A 14,263-nucleotide genomic window follows, 5' to 3' on the forward strand; every position below is an offset into this window, starting at 1 on the left:
AAAAAAAAAAAAAAGAACAATGTTCTCAAGAAGCATTGATCGGCGGGCGTCGTCTGCTTCTCTCATCAATATCATTATTTTGCTCATCATTCATTTCATTTATCTTGTTGTCCAGCCCGCACTTGCTCGTCTTTATGGCAAATTTAATGAAATAAAAAAGCTTGCTTCCCAACCACATAGTTCTGGATTCAGTCCCACTGTGTGACACCTTGGGTAAGGTCTTCCTCAGGCTGACCAAGGCTTTGTGAATGGATTTAGTAGACAGAAACTGAAAGAAGCCTGTCATATATATGTGTGTATGTGCCTTTGTGTCTGTCCCCCATCACCATTTGACAACTGGTATTGGTGTGTTTACATCCCCATAATTTAGAAGTTTAGCAAAAGCGATCGATAAAATAAGTACTAGGCTCAGCAAAATAAAAAAGAAAATAAGTATTGAGGTCAATTCATTTGACTAAAAATTCTTCAAGGCAGTGCCCTAGCATGGCTGCAGTCTAATGACTGAAATAAGTAAAAGATAAAAAATATAGTGAAAAACAATTGGTTGAGTAAGAAAGAAGTAAAAAGAAGTTGGGGAGTTGTTGTTTCTGTCAACAAAGAATTTGAGAGAAAAAAGATTGAAGTAAGTGATGCTTCAAGATTGTGAGGTAGGAGCGTTGAATGTGAAAGAATTAGAAATTGCGGAGAAATGTGAGGAGTATAATCTTATTCTGGATGAAAGTGGAATATTAAAGGTAATCAAATCATGCTGGAGAGCTGACTGGGTGGTATGGACACATAGGGAATAGCTGAGTACTAGTGAAAAGTTATGTCCTCTCAATGAGGGAACATGAGGAAGATGTTGATTTCACATGTGAGAAAAACTAGGGTCACAGCTGAAGATATAGACACAAAGATGAAGTAACAAATGACAAATTAGTGACAATATACTCTACATTAGGCCTGTTCAAATCAGAACAGCTTGAAAAAAAAAAAAAGAAAAGAAACTGGCATAAGAAAATGAGGAGATTGATGTAATTTGAGAATTTAGTACAACTGGAATGTTAAGTCAGTCACATACAATGAATTAAGTTATAAAGTAATATTTTTTCAAACAATATTTCTTATGAATGGATTAACACAGATTTTCAATGTAAAAAGAATATAAAACATAGCACCAATCTGACACAAAGCAATAGGCTGAGATAGAGCAATAGGTTCACTAAAAGAACTGGAACCAAGTATCTTGTCTATTGAATAACCTCTCAAATTAGGTACTTAAAAGTGTACAGTAATGCCTCAATATACAAGTTAATTTGTTCCCAGAGGCCACTCATAAGGCAGAGCAATTATTTCTCATTGTAGCAATGTTATAAATTGTAATTCATTCCCAGAAACTTATAATACTCATAAATAAATAGCAATAAAACAACAGCAGTGTGTAAAGAATATTCTATGTAAAGTAAAAAGAATGTAAAGCTCATTTATAATAAAAAGTATTATTATCACAATTGTTTTTCTGAATCACTTTCACTCACTCTAGACTTGCGCACACCATTGCTTGTAGGCACAATCACTGATTCACAAGCACTCACAGCTGGACTTGTAGGTTGCTTTTTTTAAAAAACAAGTCTAGAGTTGTTTGCTTAGAAGCTTTCTTTTGCTCTCTATAAATTTCTTGGTAACATGCAGAAGCATTTGTTATGGTAGCAGAAACTTCTGCACTTTGTTCAAAACTTGGACCTTGTGGTTGAAAAAATTTGGCTCAATATATAAAAGTGAGCTGAAAAATTAATCTTGTAAACCCAGGGTCTTGTAAAGCAGGTCCTCGTAAAGTGAGGTATTACTGAATTTAAAGATTAGACATGTCACTATAGTCAGTTAGCATAAGATTCTTAGCAGTGCATTTAATTGAAGGATTTACTTCTCAAATGTTTCAATTGAGATGAAGTACCTGGCTGTGTTACATGTTAGAATATATTATATGGAACTTAATCTAATCTACTATGCTAAGTAACTGATAAGTTGTCTTGTAGAGATAAAGATAGTTACAAATAGGTTTAAGTACCTAATTTGAAACTTGCAGGTAATATATAATATAATAATATAGTAATCCAACAAGTCTTGTCAGTAAGCCTGTTTTAATCTCATGTTTATACTTATAAAATTTAATATCTATATTTTTTTTTCTGAATATAAAACAAAATTTCCTACTCACATCATTTTTAGCATGCCAGACTTTAATTTCCTTTTTTAATTCTTCAACTTCTTTAATATTGTTGTTTAATTTACATGTTAAGGCTCCAATTTCATTATCTTTCTCTTCTACTCTGGCTGTAGCCTCAGTCTCTTGAGTAGATAATTCAGAAGTTAGCCGCATTATTTCAGAATTCTTTTCTCCAAGACTGTAATTATATTTTTTTTTTAATTAATAAACTTGAATAAAAAGAATGAATGGAGACAAGTTACTAATTACACACACATCTGTACCCTGCACACACACACATGTACAAAAATATTTAGTAGTGTTTACATATTTTCTAATATTCATTTATAGTAGAGTAACTGTTCAAAAGTAAATTTTTAATCATTTAGCAATTTTTGAAAATATTTCCTTACACTTCTGAGGTTATTAAATGTACTTAAAGAATAACCAATACAAATAAGTGACTCTTTATTTGAGACAACATCCAGGGCCAATGGCATGATTATATATACACTCAGTCCACTCTGGTAGCCAATGAGAACAGTGTAACAAAATCTTGACTGGCTTTTCTTGTTACAAGGATAATTAATGAAACAGCACAATACAAGATCTTAAGAGTTAATTTTTATACAAAATACCCCTTTTGGAGGGCATCCGTGAGAGATTTAAAGCCTTAAATTGATTGAACAGGAATTTAGTTAAGATATAGTACCAGTACATAAAACCAATGGTGTTATATCTATGATGAAACATAACAATAGAAGTTTGGAGAAAAAATAACACTCTGTATGGGGAAGGCACAAAAGCTTGGAGGTGCTAAAAAAATTAGGTGAAAATGAGTGATTTGTAAGGGCTGATTAAACAATGTACAAGAATGTTGCGAGGTTAAAATTAACAAAAAAGTTCATTAAAAAATCTGGCACACAAGTGTTCAATAAGATTTCTTTTAACCATTTTTATTTGTAGTTCTTAAATAACATTTCAGACTTGATTTACAATCTTAAGGCCTAAAGTCAGCATGCCTAAGATCAATGCTCCAATTTATTAATAGAATTCAAACTTAGTGAAAAATGAGCACTGAATAACAAAGATATTCAGATGTTGGACAAGTTATGATTAACTGGATGTTCTATGTAACTTTCATAAAAAAGGCTAAAGGCTGAAGGCTAAGCATTAAAAGTATAAGCTGAAGTGTGCATAAATGACACTAAACTGGTATGGTCATATGCATGGATAATGGATACGGAGGAAAAAAGAATCATGTTCTGATGATAGAAGGTATTTGTAGAAGGGAACCAAAGAACATATAGCAAGAATGGTGAGGACAAATCTTGAATGCAATAAATGATAATGTGACATAGCAGACCTGTCTACATCTGCAGGAAATGAACAATGAATGCTAAAAAAAATTACAATGGACCTGGCTTTTATCCAAAATATCTTGGATACTTTATTTTTGAATTAATTTGCCAAGAACAAGTGCATGCAATAGAGAGAACCAAACTGCTTTTATTACTGTGAAAAGACAATTTTCCACTTATACTAACAAAAAAAAAAAAAGACCCTTTGTATTAATGATTTGTCACTTTCAATGTTGCTTATAAAGTAGAATAAACCAACAAGAGCCTTTATAATCAACTGCTAGAAGTAGCAGCCAAATCTCCCTCAAATCACACCCACTGCGTGAAAAAGAAAGAACACAATTATATCAAAGAAGAAATTTTGACCCACACCAAGAAAAAAAATGAAAAAGCATTTAGTAAGAAAATCCAGTCTTGCACTTACATTCGCTCATGTTCAATAAGTGAAATTTTGGTACAAGTAAATTTTTCCTCTTGAACGTCACCATTTGGGGCACCAGTTGGATCTTGGCGTTCAAGGGATGCCTCAATTGTTAGAGGATTATTCAGGTGCATATTTGTTTCCAGCAAACGTTTATTTTCCATTTTAACTAACTATAAGAAACATATTTCAAGAAAACATTGTAGTTGAAGATGCAATGCATTTAAAGAATGATGATGCAACAAGTTGACAATAACAAAGTAAAAGACGATATATGTTCATTCAAAGTGACTGAGTGAATAAGTAAGATAGTTTATACACGAGTACGCATGATTATAAATTTTCAGTTTCTTAATTTTAAACCAACTAAATTTTAACTGTACTAGAGTAATAATTGAATATTTAATTTTAAAAAAATATTAATTGCAATATATAAAGTCTATATTTCATGAAGTCTATTTTTCAAGTAATGACTGATTGCATTAGCAAAGTTATACTGAGTTTCTACTCAGTTTTGGTGTAATAAAAATTTCATACTTCAAGCATCCTTGTACATATGTTTGCCAAAAATTATTCCTGCTGTTATCTCTCCAGAAATATTGTTTGTGATTTCATGTTTTGATAAAAACTAAAGCACTGTTTTGCAAAACTTTCTCCAATGCTAATTTTATAAATTTCTACCTTTACCATTTAGATCTATTAACTTGAATCCTTTGCTATAGTCTCTATGCAATCCAGTTTCATCTGGAGCAGTTTTCGAATAATGCCACAACTGTGTTTTTCATTAGGAATACCTTTCTGCCTAATGATTAACTAAACAAATTACTTTTGTAGTGCCAAAACAAAGATTTCAGCATTTCCACAAACTGTCCTTGAAAAACCTACACCATACCTTGCTGTCATGCTTTACTCAATGTCTTTTACCCAACTTTTATAAATTGCATGCCTATAAATCATTCAATGACTTTTAGCTGGCATTTTTTCACAAGAGGAATCATTTCACACTTCTCAACATGTAAGCGACTAGTGAATTACCTTCAGGTAAGCTTTTCCAATTGTTTTTTTCTGTCCATATCAACTAGATTCTTCTAGCATTATGTTGCACTCAATAAAACTATTAGCCCTACAAGTTCTCAGGAAACTATGACAGTAAATGCAATATAATTACCAAAAGTTCTTTTTCAACTTCTTTAATTTTTTCACTGTTGTCAGCATCCTAATTAGGAAAAAAGAAAAATTAGAAATTAGTTTCATTTCTGAAATTTGAAGATTAAATAAGATGCAAGTTTACAGTCCTAAATATCAGTTTAATATTTTTGAAAAGAGTATATATTAAGAAAATTTTCAAAATTATCTTTCAAAATTTGGAATTCTTAAAAATAGAGAATTTATGTCAGCTTAAAGAAGCAACATTCAGAAAAAAAAATACAAAAATAAAAAAAGTTTATTTACCTTATTTTCTATTTCTTTATACAGGTCTTTCAACTGGATATTGAATGAAGCACACTGTTTTTCAGCCTGAGTTAAAGCATCATTGAGTTTGCTATTTTCTACACTTAATCTTGATTTATCATTTTGCAAATTTTTATGAGAAATTTGAAGTTCTTTCAGTCTCTTTGAATTTGATTCATTTTTAATCTGGAGGTAAAAATATACATTTATATTAAGTACTTCAAAAAGCTGCATTCAAATGATTGAATAAATGAAACAAAGTTTCATTCAATGTGAAAACATCCCTCCTATTAGATAACTGAAACATATTTAACAATACATTTACCAAAAATTAAATTAAATCAAAGAGGACTATTTTTCTATATATGTGGTCAGTATTTGAATGCATTTTGCACTACTATTGCAAGATATAGTTATCCTCATTCTTAGAAAACAGTTAGCTTTAGTATTAAAAATTGTTGCGATTGTATAGCACTAAGATATAGACAAATTTTTAGTTAGTTTTAAAACTGCTTGGTTCATCTCAAACTAGAAAATACTTTGTACACAATTTATAATGACTCCCTTTGTTCATGAAGGACTATGGTATTGCACCTAGAAAGTTCACCAAGGCACAAGTTTGGATAAGGTTGTTTATGGAAGATCAGCAGTCACCCTTGCATACCAGCCTCCCCTCACCACACCACCGATGTTACCCAAGAGAAGGGCAAAGGCCAATACAGCTTGGTACCAGTGATGTTGCAACTTATATCTACAGCTGAATGAACTGGAGTAATGTGAAATAGTGTCTTGCTCAAGAACAGAACACACAGCCCAGTCCAGGAATCAATCTCACTACCTCATGATTGTGAGCACAATGCCCTAACCACTGAGCTATGCACTCAGCTCATATTATCTTCATTACTATAGAAAGGATTTCCCTGTATCTAACATGAGTTACTGGAGTGATAATGTAGATGTGCTACACTTAATTTTTATACTTTTAGTGTCCTGTTTGCATATTGCTTTTGTAGCTATGCTTGATTAAACTGTAAATAGTACTGCACAAGCTGAGTTACCTCACTAGTAATAGTGCCACAAAATGAAGCCACAACACTATAAAATGGTTGATGAACAAGATGAGACAACATAGGCTCAAGAAAACCCTTGAGTCTTATTGGGATATGACAATCTCTAGTGCTGATACCATGATAAAACGCATCCAGTGACAGAAACCAAATAAAAAATTAAATGTGTGAGTGAGACAGTTTGTCTAGGAGTGTAGTAACTTCAAATAAGAGCCAGACTGATACATCCAGTCCATACCATCATGGAAAGCAGAAATACTTTCAAATAAACAACCTTGTTTGATATACTGTGTATATATGAACATTTGTAAATGTGGCAAATTGTAGCTTAGATCATGTATGCCTTTGTTTCCTAAACCTTGTTTCTATGCCTTTTAGTAGAAAATAAAGAGAAAAAGAGTTAGAGGAAAAGCAAAATAAAAGTATCACTTATGCTTGAAGCATCAGAAACTCTATAATGCAATTATGCTTATTGCATTTTGTTTTTGTGTCAAATGATTACATTTTGCAAAGCATGTTTATTCAATTAGCATATATCTAAGTTGATAAAAGCATATTTATTCTGCTTAGTAATTAGCTAAAATGTTTAGAGTTCATAGTTTCAATAGCTTAAAGTACTAATGATTATACACAATAATATCAATGAAGCAAACTATTAAAAAAATGACGATAACTAATTTTTTGGTGGTTGCATTTATTGGCAAGAGTGATAGCTAGTAAGTAGTACAGAATAAAATTCCTTGCAAGAGCTTTACATAACTAAAGGGATCTTAGCAGAAATAATTAGAAAAGTATTTCAATTTGCAAGATGATATTTCATAGTTTGTTTTGTTTTCCTTCAAGATTTGAACTTCGGTCAACACTACATCATCTGTGTATATCATTATCTTATGATACTATCAATAACGAGTGCTTTAATAACCAGTAAGGTAAATTTTTCTCAGTTTACTCTGCTTTAGATGTTAATCTGCATTGTTTTGCCATTATAGCAAAGCTAAGTTATACAAAAAAAAATTTAAAACCTCTCAGTATTTGATATTATACATGCATCCATGCTTACAGTGGTAATTACTGAAAACCATTATCAAATTTTTCAAAGTTGAATTTGAATGTTGCTTGAGTATTATTTCTTACTTTCTCAGCTTCTAGTTCCTTTATTCTCAGTTCAGATTTAGCTTTAAATTTCTCAGAAATTTCAAGCCTTCTGGAGTTTTTATCAAGTTCTTCTTCCAAAATATGAACTTTTTGTTCTAATTTCTTCTCTTCTGAATTATCAACACTAAAAACAATCAAGTAAAATTCAATCACAAAGAGAGATGTACAAAAAAAAAAAAAAAAGAAAAAAGTGAATTTAAAAGATAAATTACTTTAGGAAAATTGTTTAACAACTAATACTTTGAATGAAGCAATAAACCAATAGCGTAAATCTAGACTGAAAGCAATCTTCTCCATGTTAACATTTATAAGTAAGAAATCAATCAATAAATAAATGGACTACTAAAATTTATAAACAATTGTTCATAAGTATTTGTGAATAATACTTTTAGTTTATCCATATGTAAATTAAAAATGCTATTAGAATATTTTTCACATCTAATTTTGTGGTTTCCATGACATCTTGAATCTAACAAAAGTCTCAAAATCATTTAAAAATACAAATTTTGATTAAAAAATAGCAAATATTCACAATTCAATCTATTGTGTGGAAACTTTAGTGCTTTATTCAGAACTGCTAACTATAATCAAATACCTGGCTAATAATTTTTCTTTCAATTTATTTCAATTATATCCATTTTTCCAATGTTTTGAGTATCAAGTAAAACAATTACAGTTGTATTTAAAACTTTTGTACAAATGTTAACAGTAACTTACACAGGTTTGGGAGGGGGTCTCTTTAAAATGTTATTCTCCTAAGAAGGAAAAAGAGAAAATGTTTTATAGTATATTTTTAGCACAATGCTTCAGTAACAGAGTTTTAAGAATGAAAACTGACATTACTACATTCAGACCTAAACTTAAACCTTACCATTTGGTCCTTTTCATTAAAAATTAACTATTGTTAATAACATACAGCAGAATGGTCAAGTATAATAGATGAATTAAGCTCACAGCCATCTACTTCTACAATTTCCTTTTGATTTCCATTAGTAGCCATGTAACTGTAGTTTATTTCATTTGAACAGAATGTTGTAAAAAGCACAATGCATACATAAATCAGAGGCCTTATTTAAGCTTAATCAAAAGAAATCAGTAATATAGTAACCAAATCGATTTTAAAATGTATCCACTCTTCTATCATCAAGTCGTTAAACTTAGATAATTACAAGTGCAGGAATAGTTGTGAAATATTTTGGGTAAGTATCTTCTACTATAGAACCAGGCTGACAAATGCTGTGTGTGTATGTTTAGTAGACAAAAACTAAGTAGCTTGTCTTACATAAATGTGTGTGTGTTACTGAATGTTGATATTTCATGTGCAAAAATGTTTATAGTCCTTGTTGACACCATGATCAATCATTCTGCATTTTCAAAACCCTGTGAAATAAGAAATCCCTTCCTTCTAAAACAAAGGTTGATAACAGGAAAAGCATCCAGCTGTAAAAGCTTGCCTCAAATACATCCATGCTAGCAAATTAAATAAATGAACATGTGAATTAAAATATTCTTAACTGAATATGAATATAAATTTTCAAAGTTTGGCATAACAGAAAAGTGACATAAAAATATGTAACAAATTATCTAAATCAAAAGGAAAAAGAAAGATTTTCTATAACTGCTAGTTATATACAAACTGACTTATGGCTAATCTTAATTTGTTTGGTAGAAAATATTAAAATTAACCAGAACTGTAAAGTAGTTGCTTGGTAGAGTTATAAGAACAGACAAAATGTTTCTGACATTTACCTATGGTCTTTATGTACTAGATTCAAATGTTGCAGTCAACACTGCCTTTCATTCTACCTCAATCAATAAAGTACCAGTTAAGAACTACTGGAGTCGATCTAATATTCCTATAAAGCATTCTAAATATGAATGGAATTATAGTAGATGATAACTAACCTCAATAATTTTCTGATATTTCACCTTGTTGTTCTTGATTTGATTGGAGAGTTGATTAACCTTCTGATTTAAGTTTTCTTCAGTCTTTCTTTTTTGCTCTTGCAACTTTTCATTTTGAATACGAAGTTTTTGACACTCTTCTTCGTGTTGTTTCGCATCTTTACATGACTGTAATTTGATTCTAGATAATTCTTGTTCAATTTTCTCTTTTTCATAGTTAACTAAGAGACAAAAAAATAAAAACTGCAGAAGTTTAAAGAAACAGAAATGTCTTTTTCGAAAAACAAGAATCTAACAAGACAACACTTTGATTCAAGATATTTAGTTTGTAAAATTAAGGTATTCTTTTCATAAAAGTACATAAATTTTGCTGTTCTTCTCCTACTTGGCAGCAATCATTGATAATTGTAGTCATTCTCCCTGAAATCACACCTTTTTGTATGAAAATTTTTTTGAAATTATAAACAGAAACAAATTTCAGATTCAGACTGTATTTTAAAACTGATTAAAAATTAATTTGGAAAAATAGCTGAAATTTTAGGATTGGGGTGGAAGTGGGGAGAATCACTTTTAAAATTTCACTATTGAATTGGGGATTATAATGGTGATTGATGATTTCCAAACTTTTTCTTTCAAGGCTCCTCCCATTGTTTTTACATATATAGTGCAGAAAAACACATTGGCCAAAATTGGCACTGAGTGGGGAAGGGAGGTTGGAAAAAATTCATAAATTTTCAAAAACAAGTTTCCCAGTGTTTTTAAATGCATAGAGCAAAAAAAATGGACAAAATCAATCCCAAAGTGGGGGAGGATTCTCATAAAAAGCTTTCATTTGTAAGAGCGTGGTGAAAAAAAAATCTGAAAAATTCCCATCAAAACAAGAGAAAATCCAACTTATGTGAGTACTATACTGAAAGTCTCCCAGGGAATTCTATTGTGAAAATTACAAGATTAGGAATGCTCAGTTGGAGAGGGATGCGATGGACAAGCCTGTATGCAAGGACAATCATGCTTTTACTTAGCTTGACATATCTTTTCAAGCACAGCAAACTACCAGGTGTCTTGGTTCCCTGTCATCCCCTCTGTGAATCCCGTCTGTAGATCCTTTCTCTTCACTTCATCTCCCTCCCTCTACAATTAGAGACAAGCACCTCTTGATGCAACTGTCTTTATTCATACACATTACATGGCCATACCAGCACAATCTTTTCTGTAGCATGTTACATCTGATACCTTGTATACTCAGATTTTTTCTTAAAATATTTACACTGTCGTATATGCACACTGACATTACCTGTCCTGCAGAGCAAACTGGCTTCATTTCTTTCAAGCCTTTGCACATCCTCAGTAGTCACAGCCTATGTCTCACTGCCATGAAGCATAGTTGTTCATACAGAGGCATCATACAATCTGCCTTTCACTCTAAGGGAGAGGCCCATCATTACTAACAGAGTTAGTAGATCTCAGAACTTCACCCAACCTATTCTTACTCTAGCAGCTATGCTTTCGGAACAACTTCCCCCACCACTAACTTGGTCACCTAAGTAATGGAAACTATCTACTACTTCTTAAGGATCCCCACTGACATTTAAGGGAGTCTATTTTTTGTACATTCCTGCACATCTGCGACATGTAAAAACTACTTTTTCTGTTGGTCTTCCAGTGATACTGCTGCACCTCTTGTGTGTCCATAACTTGCACTGGGTACACCTTATAGTTTCTCCTGATACCCTTTCTACATATCGAGCAGAGCCATCTTCCTGAAGAGATCTGTGATTTGTCTGTTTTACTACTTATTACTTTGGTTGTTGCTAAATTAACTCTTAAGGTCCTTTGATTCCAGTCAATGCTGCTATACCTGGAATTTCTTTAACTTTGGTAGGGATTCAGCAATAAGAACAAGGTCATCTGCATAGAGAAGCTCCCAAGGACTGCTAGTCTTAAATACCTCAGTAATAGCTTGAAGGACCATGATAAATCAGTGAGAGAAAAGTTGGACATAAGAAGCATCAGGTGTGTGCAAGAGAGACGACTATGTTGGTATGGTCATGTGTTGCATATGGATGAGGACAGCTGTGTGAAAAAGTGTACCACCCTAACAGTGGAGGGAACCTGTGGAAGAGGTAGACCCAGGAAGACATGGGAGCATGACCTTTGAATGTTGGGCTTCACAGAGGCAATGACAAATGGCCAAGACCTTTGGAGATATGCTGTGCTTGGACAACCCCGGCAAGCCAAGTGAGATCGTAGCCAATGCCTGTGTTGCATAACCAGCCTGTTTAAAAGTACCCTTCAATCATCAAGCAACATGCTGGTGGCATGTATAAAGCACCATTCGAGTGTGGTCGATGCCAGTGCTGCCTGACTGGCCCATGCCAGTGGCATGTAAAAAGCACCCACTACACTCTTGGAGTGGTTGGTGTTAGGAAGGGCACCCAGCAGTAGAAACCTTGCCAAATCAGACTGGAGCCTGGTGCAGCTTCCTGGCTTGCCAGTCCTCAGTCAAACCGTCCAACACATGCTAGCATGGAAAGCGGACATTAAATGATAATTATGATAGAAATAGTATTTGATTTTCAGGGAACAGTTCTTATAATACAGTCATTTTCTTGAAACAGTGAAAAATGAAATTCAGATAATGCATAACATGTTTGAGTCAAAGATTAAAATAGACAGTATTTAGAATACTCCCAACAACAACAAAAAGACAAATTCATTATTCACTAACAGAGTCCAATATACTTTATGAAATATTAACTTTGTTTCTAGGTGACACATACAAAATAAAGTTAAAGTTGTATGTGCTTAGTTTAAATTTTATAAAAATAGACACTTGCCAAAAAAAAAACAAAAAAAAAAAAAAGAATCAAACCTTTTCTTGTAAGTTTTTCTTCAAGTTCCTTTGGAAAAACCGACGCATATTCACCACTTGTGGCTTTCTACAAAACAGCAGTGAACATTTTAATAGACATTTTGTTCATAAGTTTCAATTTTTCTCAACTTTGATACATAAATTATAATTACCTTTTCTAATGCAGCTTCATTTGTTTTCTTGGTAATTGGTTGACTATCCACCTCTAAAAATATTTAAATTTGAAAATGAAATTTTCTACAATGATTGTTTAAAAAAAAATACAAAAATAGTCTACTCAATTGCTAACAGATATGTTTTTATCCAAGGTATAAACATCAATGTAAAAAGATATTCAGGTATCAAATATCATCACCAAACTAGATTGATGCACATTTATTGGATCTCACTTCAATATATCAGTAATTGCAAATCTTCATAAAATTTGATTTTCATCTAGCAATAGCATTAAATCAGATACAACTGATTAATTGGTAAAACTTTAATCACAGTTGCTGCTTTTAAAGTGGAAAAAGTTTTTAACTTATATAAAAACATTACAATACAAAACACTTATGTACCACAGAAAAAAGAACAAAAACAAAAAAGAAAGATATACACAAAAAAAATGCTTACTCTCAGTGGATGTTTTTTTTGACTTTTCTTTCCTTATACATTCTGATTCAGGTGAAGAAATATTTTTCCCAAAACACTTCTCAGAAGCTATATACAAAGATGATTATGAGAGTTAATAACATTACCAAAATAGTTTTAGAATACATATAATTTTTATTTAAGAAATTTATAAAGATGCTTTAAATATTTCTCATTTTGTAGTAGATGTAAAAGAAAACATAACATAGTAAATACTATAAGCAACAAAGAGTTAAAGAATGAATGACTGTTCAGATAGCTAAGTAGTGACAGTTGACAAAGTTATAGTGAAGAATATTAAAATAACTACCAAATATACCACACGTTCCTTAGGACTAAAATCGCATAGCCTTCTATTATTTTACTTCTTTCAGTCATGTAACTTCAGCCATGCTGGAGTACGAACTGTAGTTGAAGAAACCGACTCTGGGATTTCTTCTTTCTAAGCCTAGCACTGATTGTATTGGTGTGTGTTACCAAATGGCAAAGTTGCAGAGACAGAAACACAGTAACGTCAGTTGTCAAGTGATGGTAAGAGTACAAACACACTCACACACACAAATAGATACACATATATATATGTGAATATACACATACACATAAATACATATATATACATATACATACATACATGTATAAATACATATATACATGCATATATACAAAAATACACACATATATATACATATATATATAAGCATATATACATGTACATATATATGCATATTTATACATATATATATACATGTACACATATATATAAACATATACATGTACATATATACACATACATATATATATATATATACATGTACATATATATACACATACATATATATATATACATGTACATATATATACACATATATATGTACATATATATATATGTATATACATACATATTGTTACCAGTGTCGCCTTACTGCCACTTGTGCCAGTTGTATGTGGAAAACACCACTTCAGAGTGGCTGTTGCCAGTACCACCTGAGTAGCCCTTGTACTGGTGGCACATAAAAGCATCCACTACACTCTCAGAGTAGTTGGCGTTAGGAAGGGCATCCTGCTGTAGAAACCCTGCTAGATCAGTTTGGAGCCTGGTGCAGCCATCTGGCTCCCTTGACCCCAGTCAAACCATCCAACCCATGCCAGCATGGTAAGCGGACATTAAACGATGATGATACATATAAATATGCATATATACACATGTATATA

The 14,263-nt window shown here is 32.0% G+C and overlaps 1 protein-coding gene across 1 annotated transcript in view; it reads right to left on the bottom strand.

Annotated features, from left to right (window-relative positions):
- LOC106883551 (ribosome-binding protein 1) overlaps positions 1-14,263 on the bottom strand; it is a 43,318-nt gene that overhangs the window by 18,186 nt on the left and 10,869 nt on the right. Inside the window, exons 2-11 of the mRNA XM_052973482.1 lie at positions 13,034-13,120; positions 12,571-12,623; positions 12,419-12,485; positions 9,547-9,767; positions 8,359-8,396; positions 7,621-7,765; positions 5,420-5,605; positions 5,136-5,183; positions 3,971-4,140; positions 2,198-2,384 (exon numbers count right to left, since the gene is read on the bottom strand). Coding sequence (XP_052829442.1) covers positions 2,198-2,384; positions 3,971-4,140; positions 5,136-5,183; positions 5,420-5,605; positions 7,621-7,765; positions 8,359-8,396; positions 9,547-9,767; positions 12,419-12,485; positions 12,571-12,623; positions 13,034-13,120 — 1,202 coding nt within the window. The remainder of the gene's footprint in view (positions 1-2,197; positions 2,385-3,970; positions 4,141-5,135; positions 5,184-5,419; positions 5,606-7,620; positions 7,766-8,358; positions 8,397-9,546; positions 9,768-12,418; positions 12,486-12,570; positions 12,624-13,033; positions 13,121-14,263) is intronic.

Source organism: Octopus bimaculoides, chromosome 16 (assembly GCF_001194135.2).
Source record: "Octopus bimaculoides isolate UCB-OBI-ISO-001 chromosome 16, ASM119413v2, whole genome shotgun sequence".
NCBI lineage: Eukaryota > Metazoa > Mollusca > Cephalopoda > Octopoda > Octopodidae > Octopus > Octopus bimaculoides.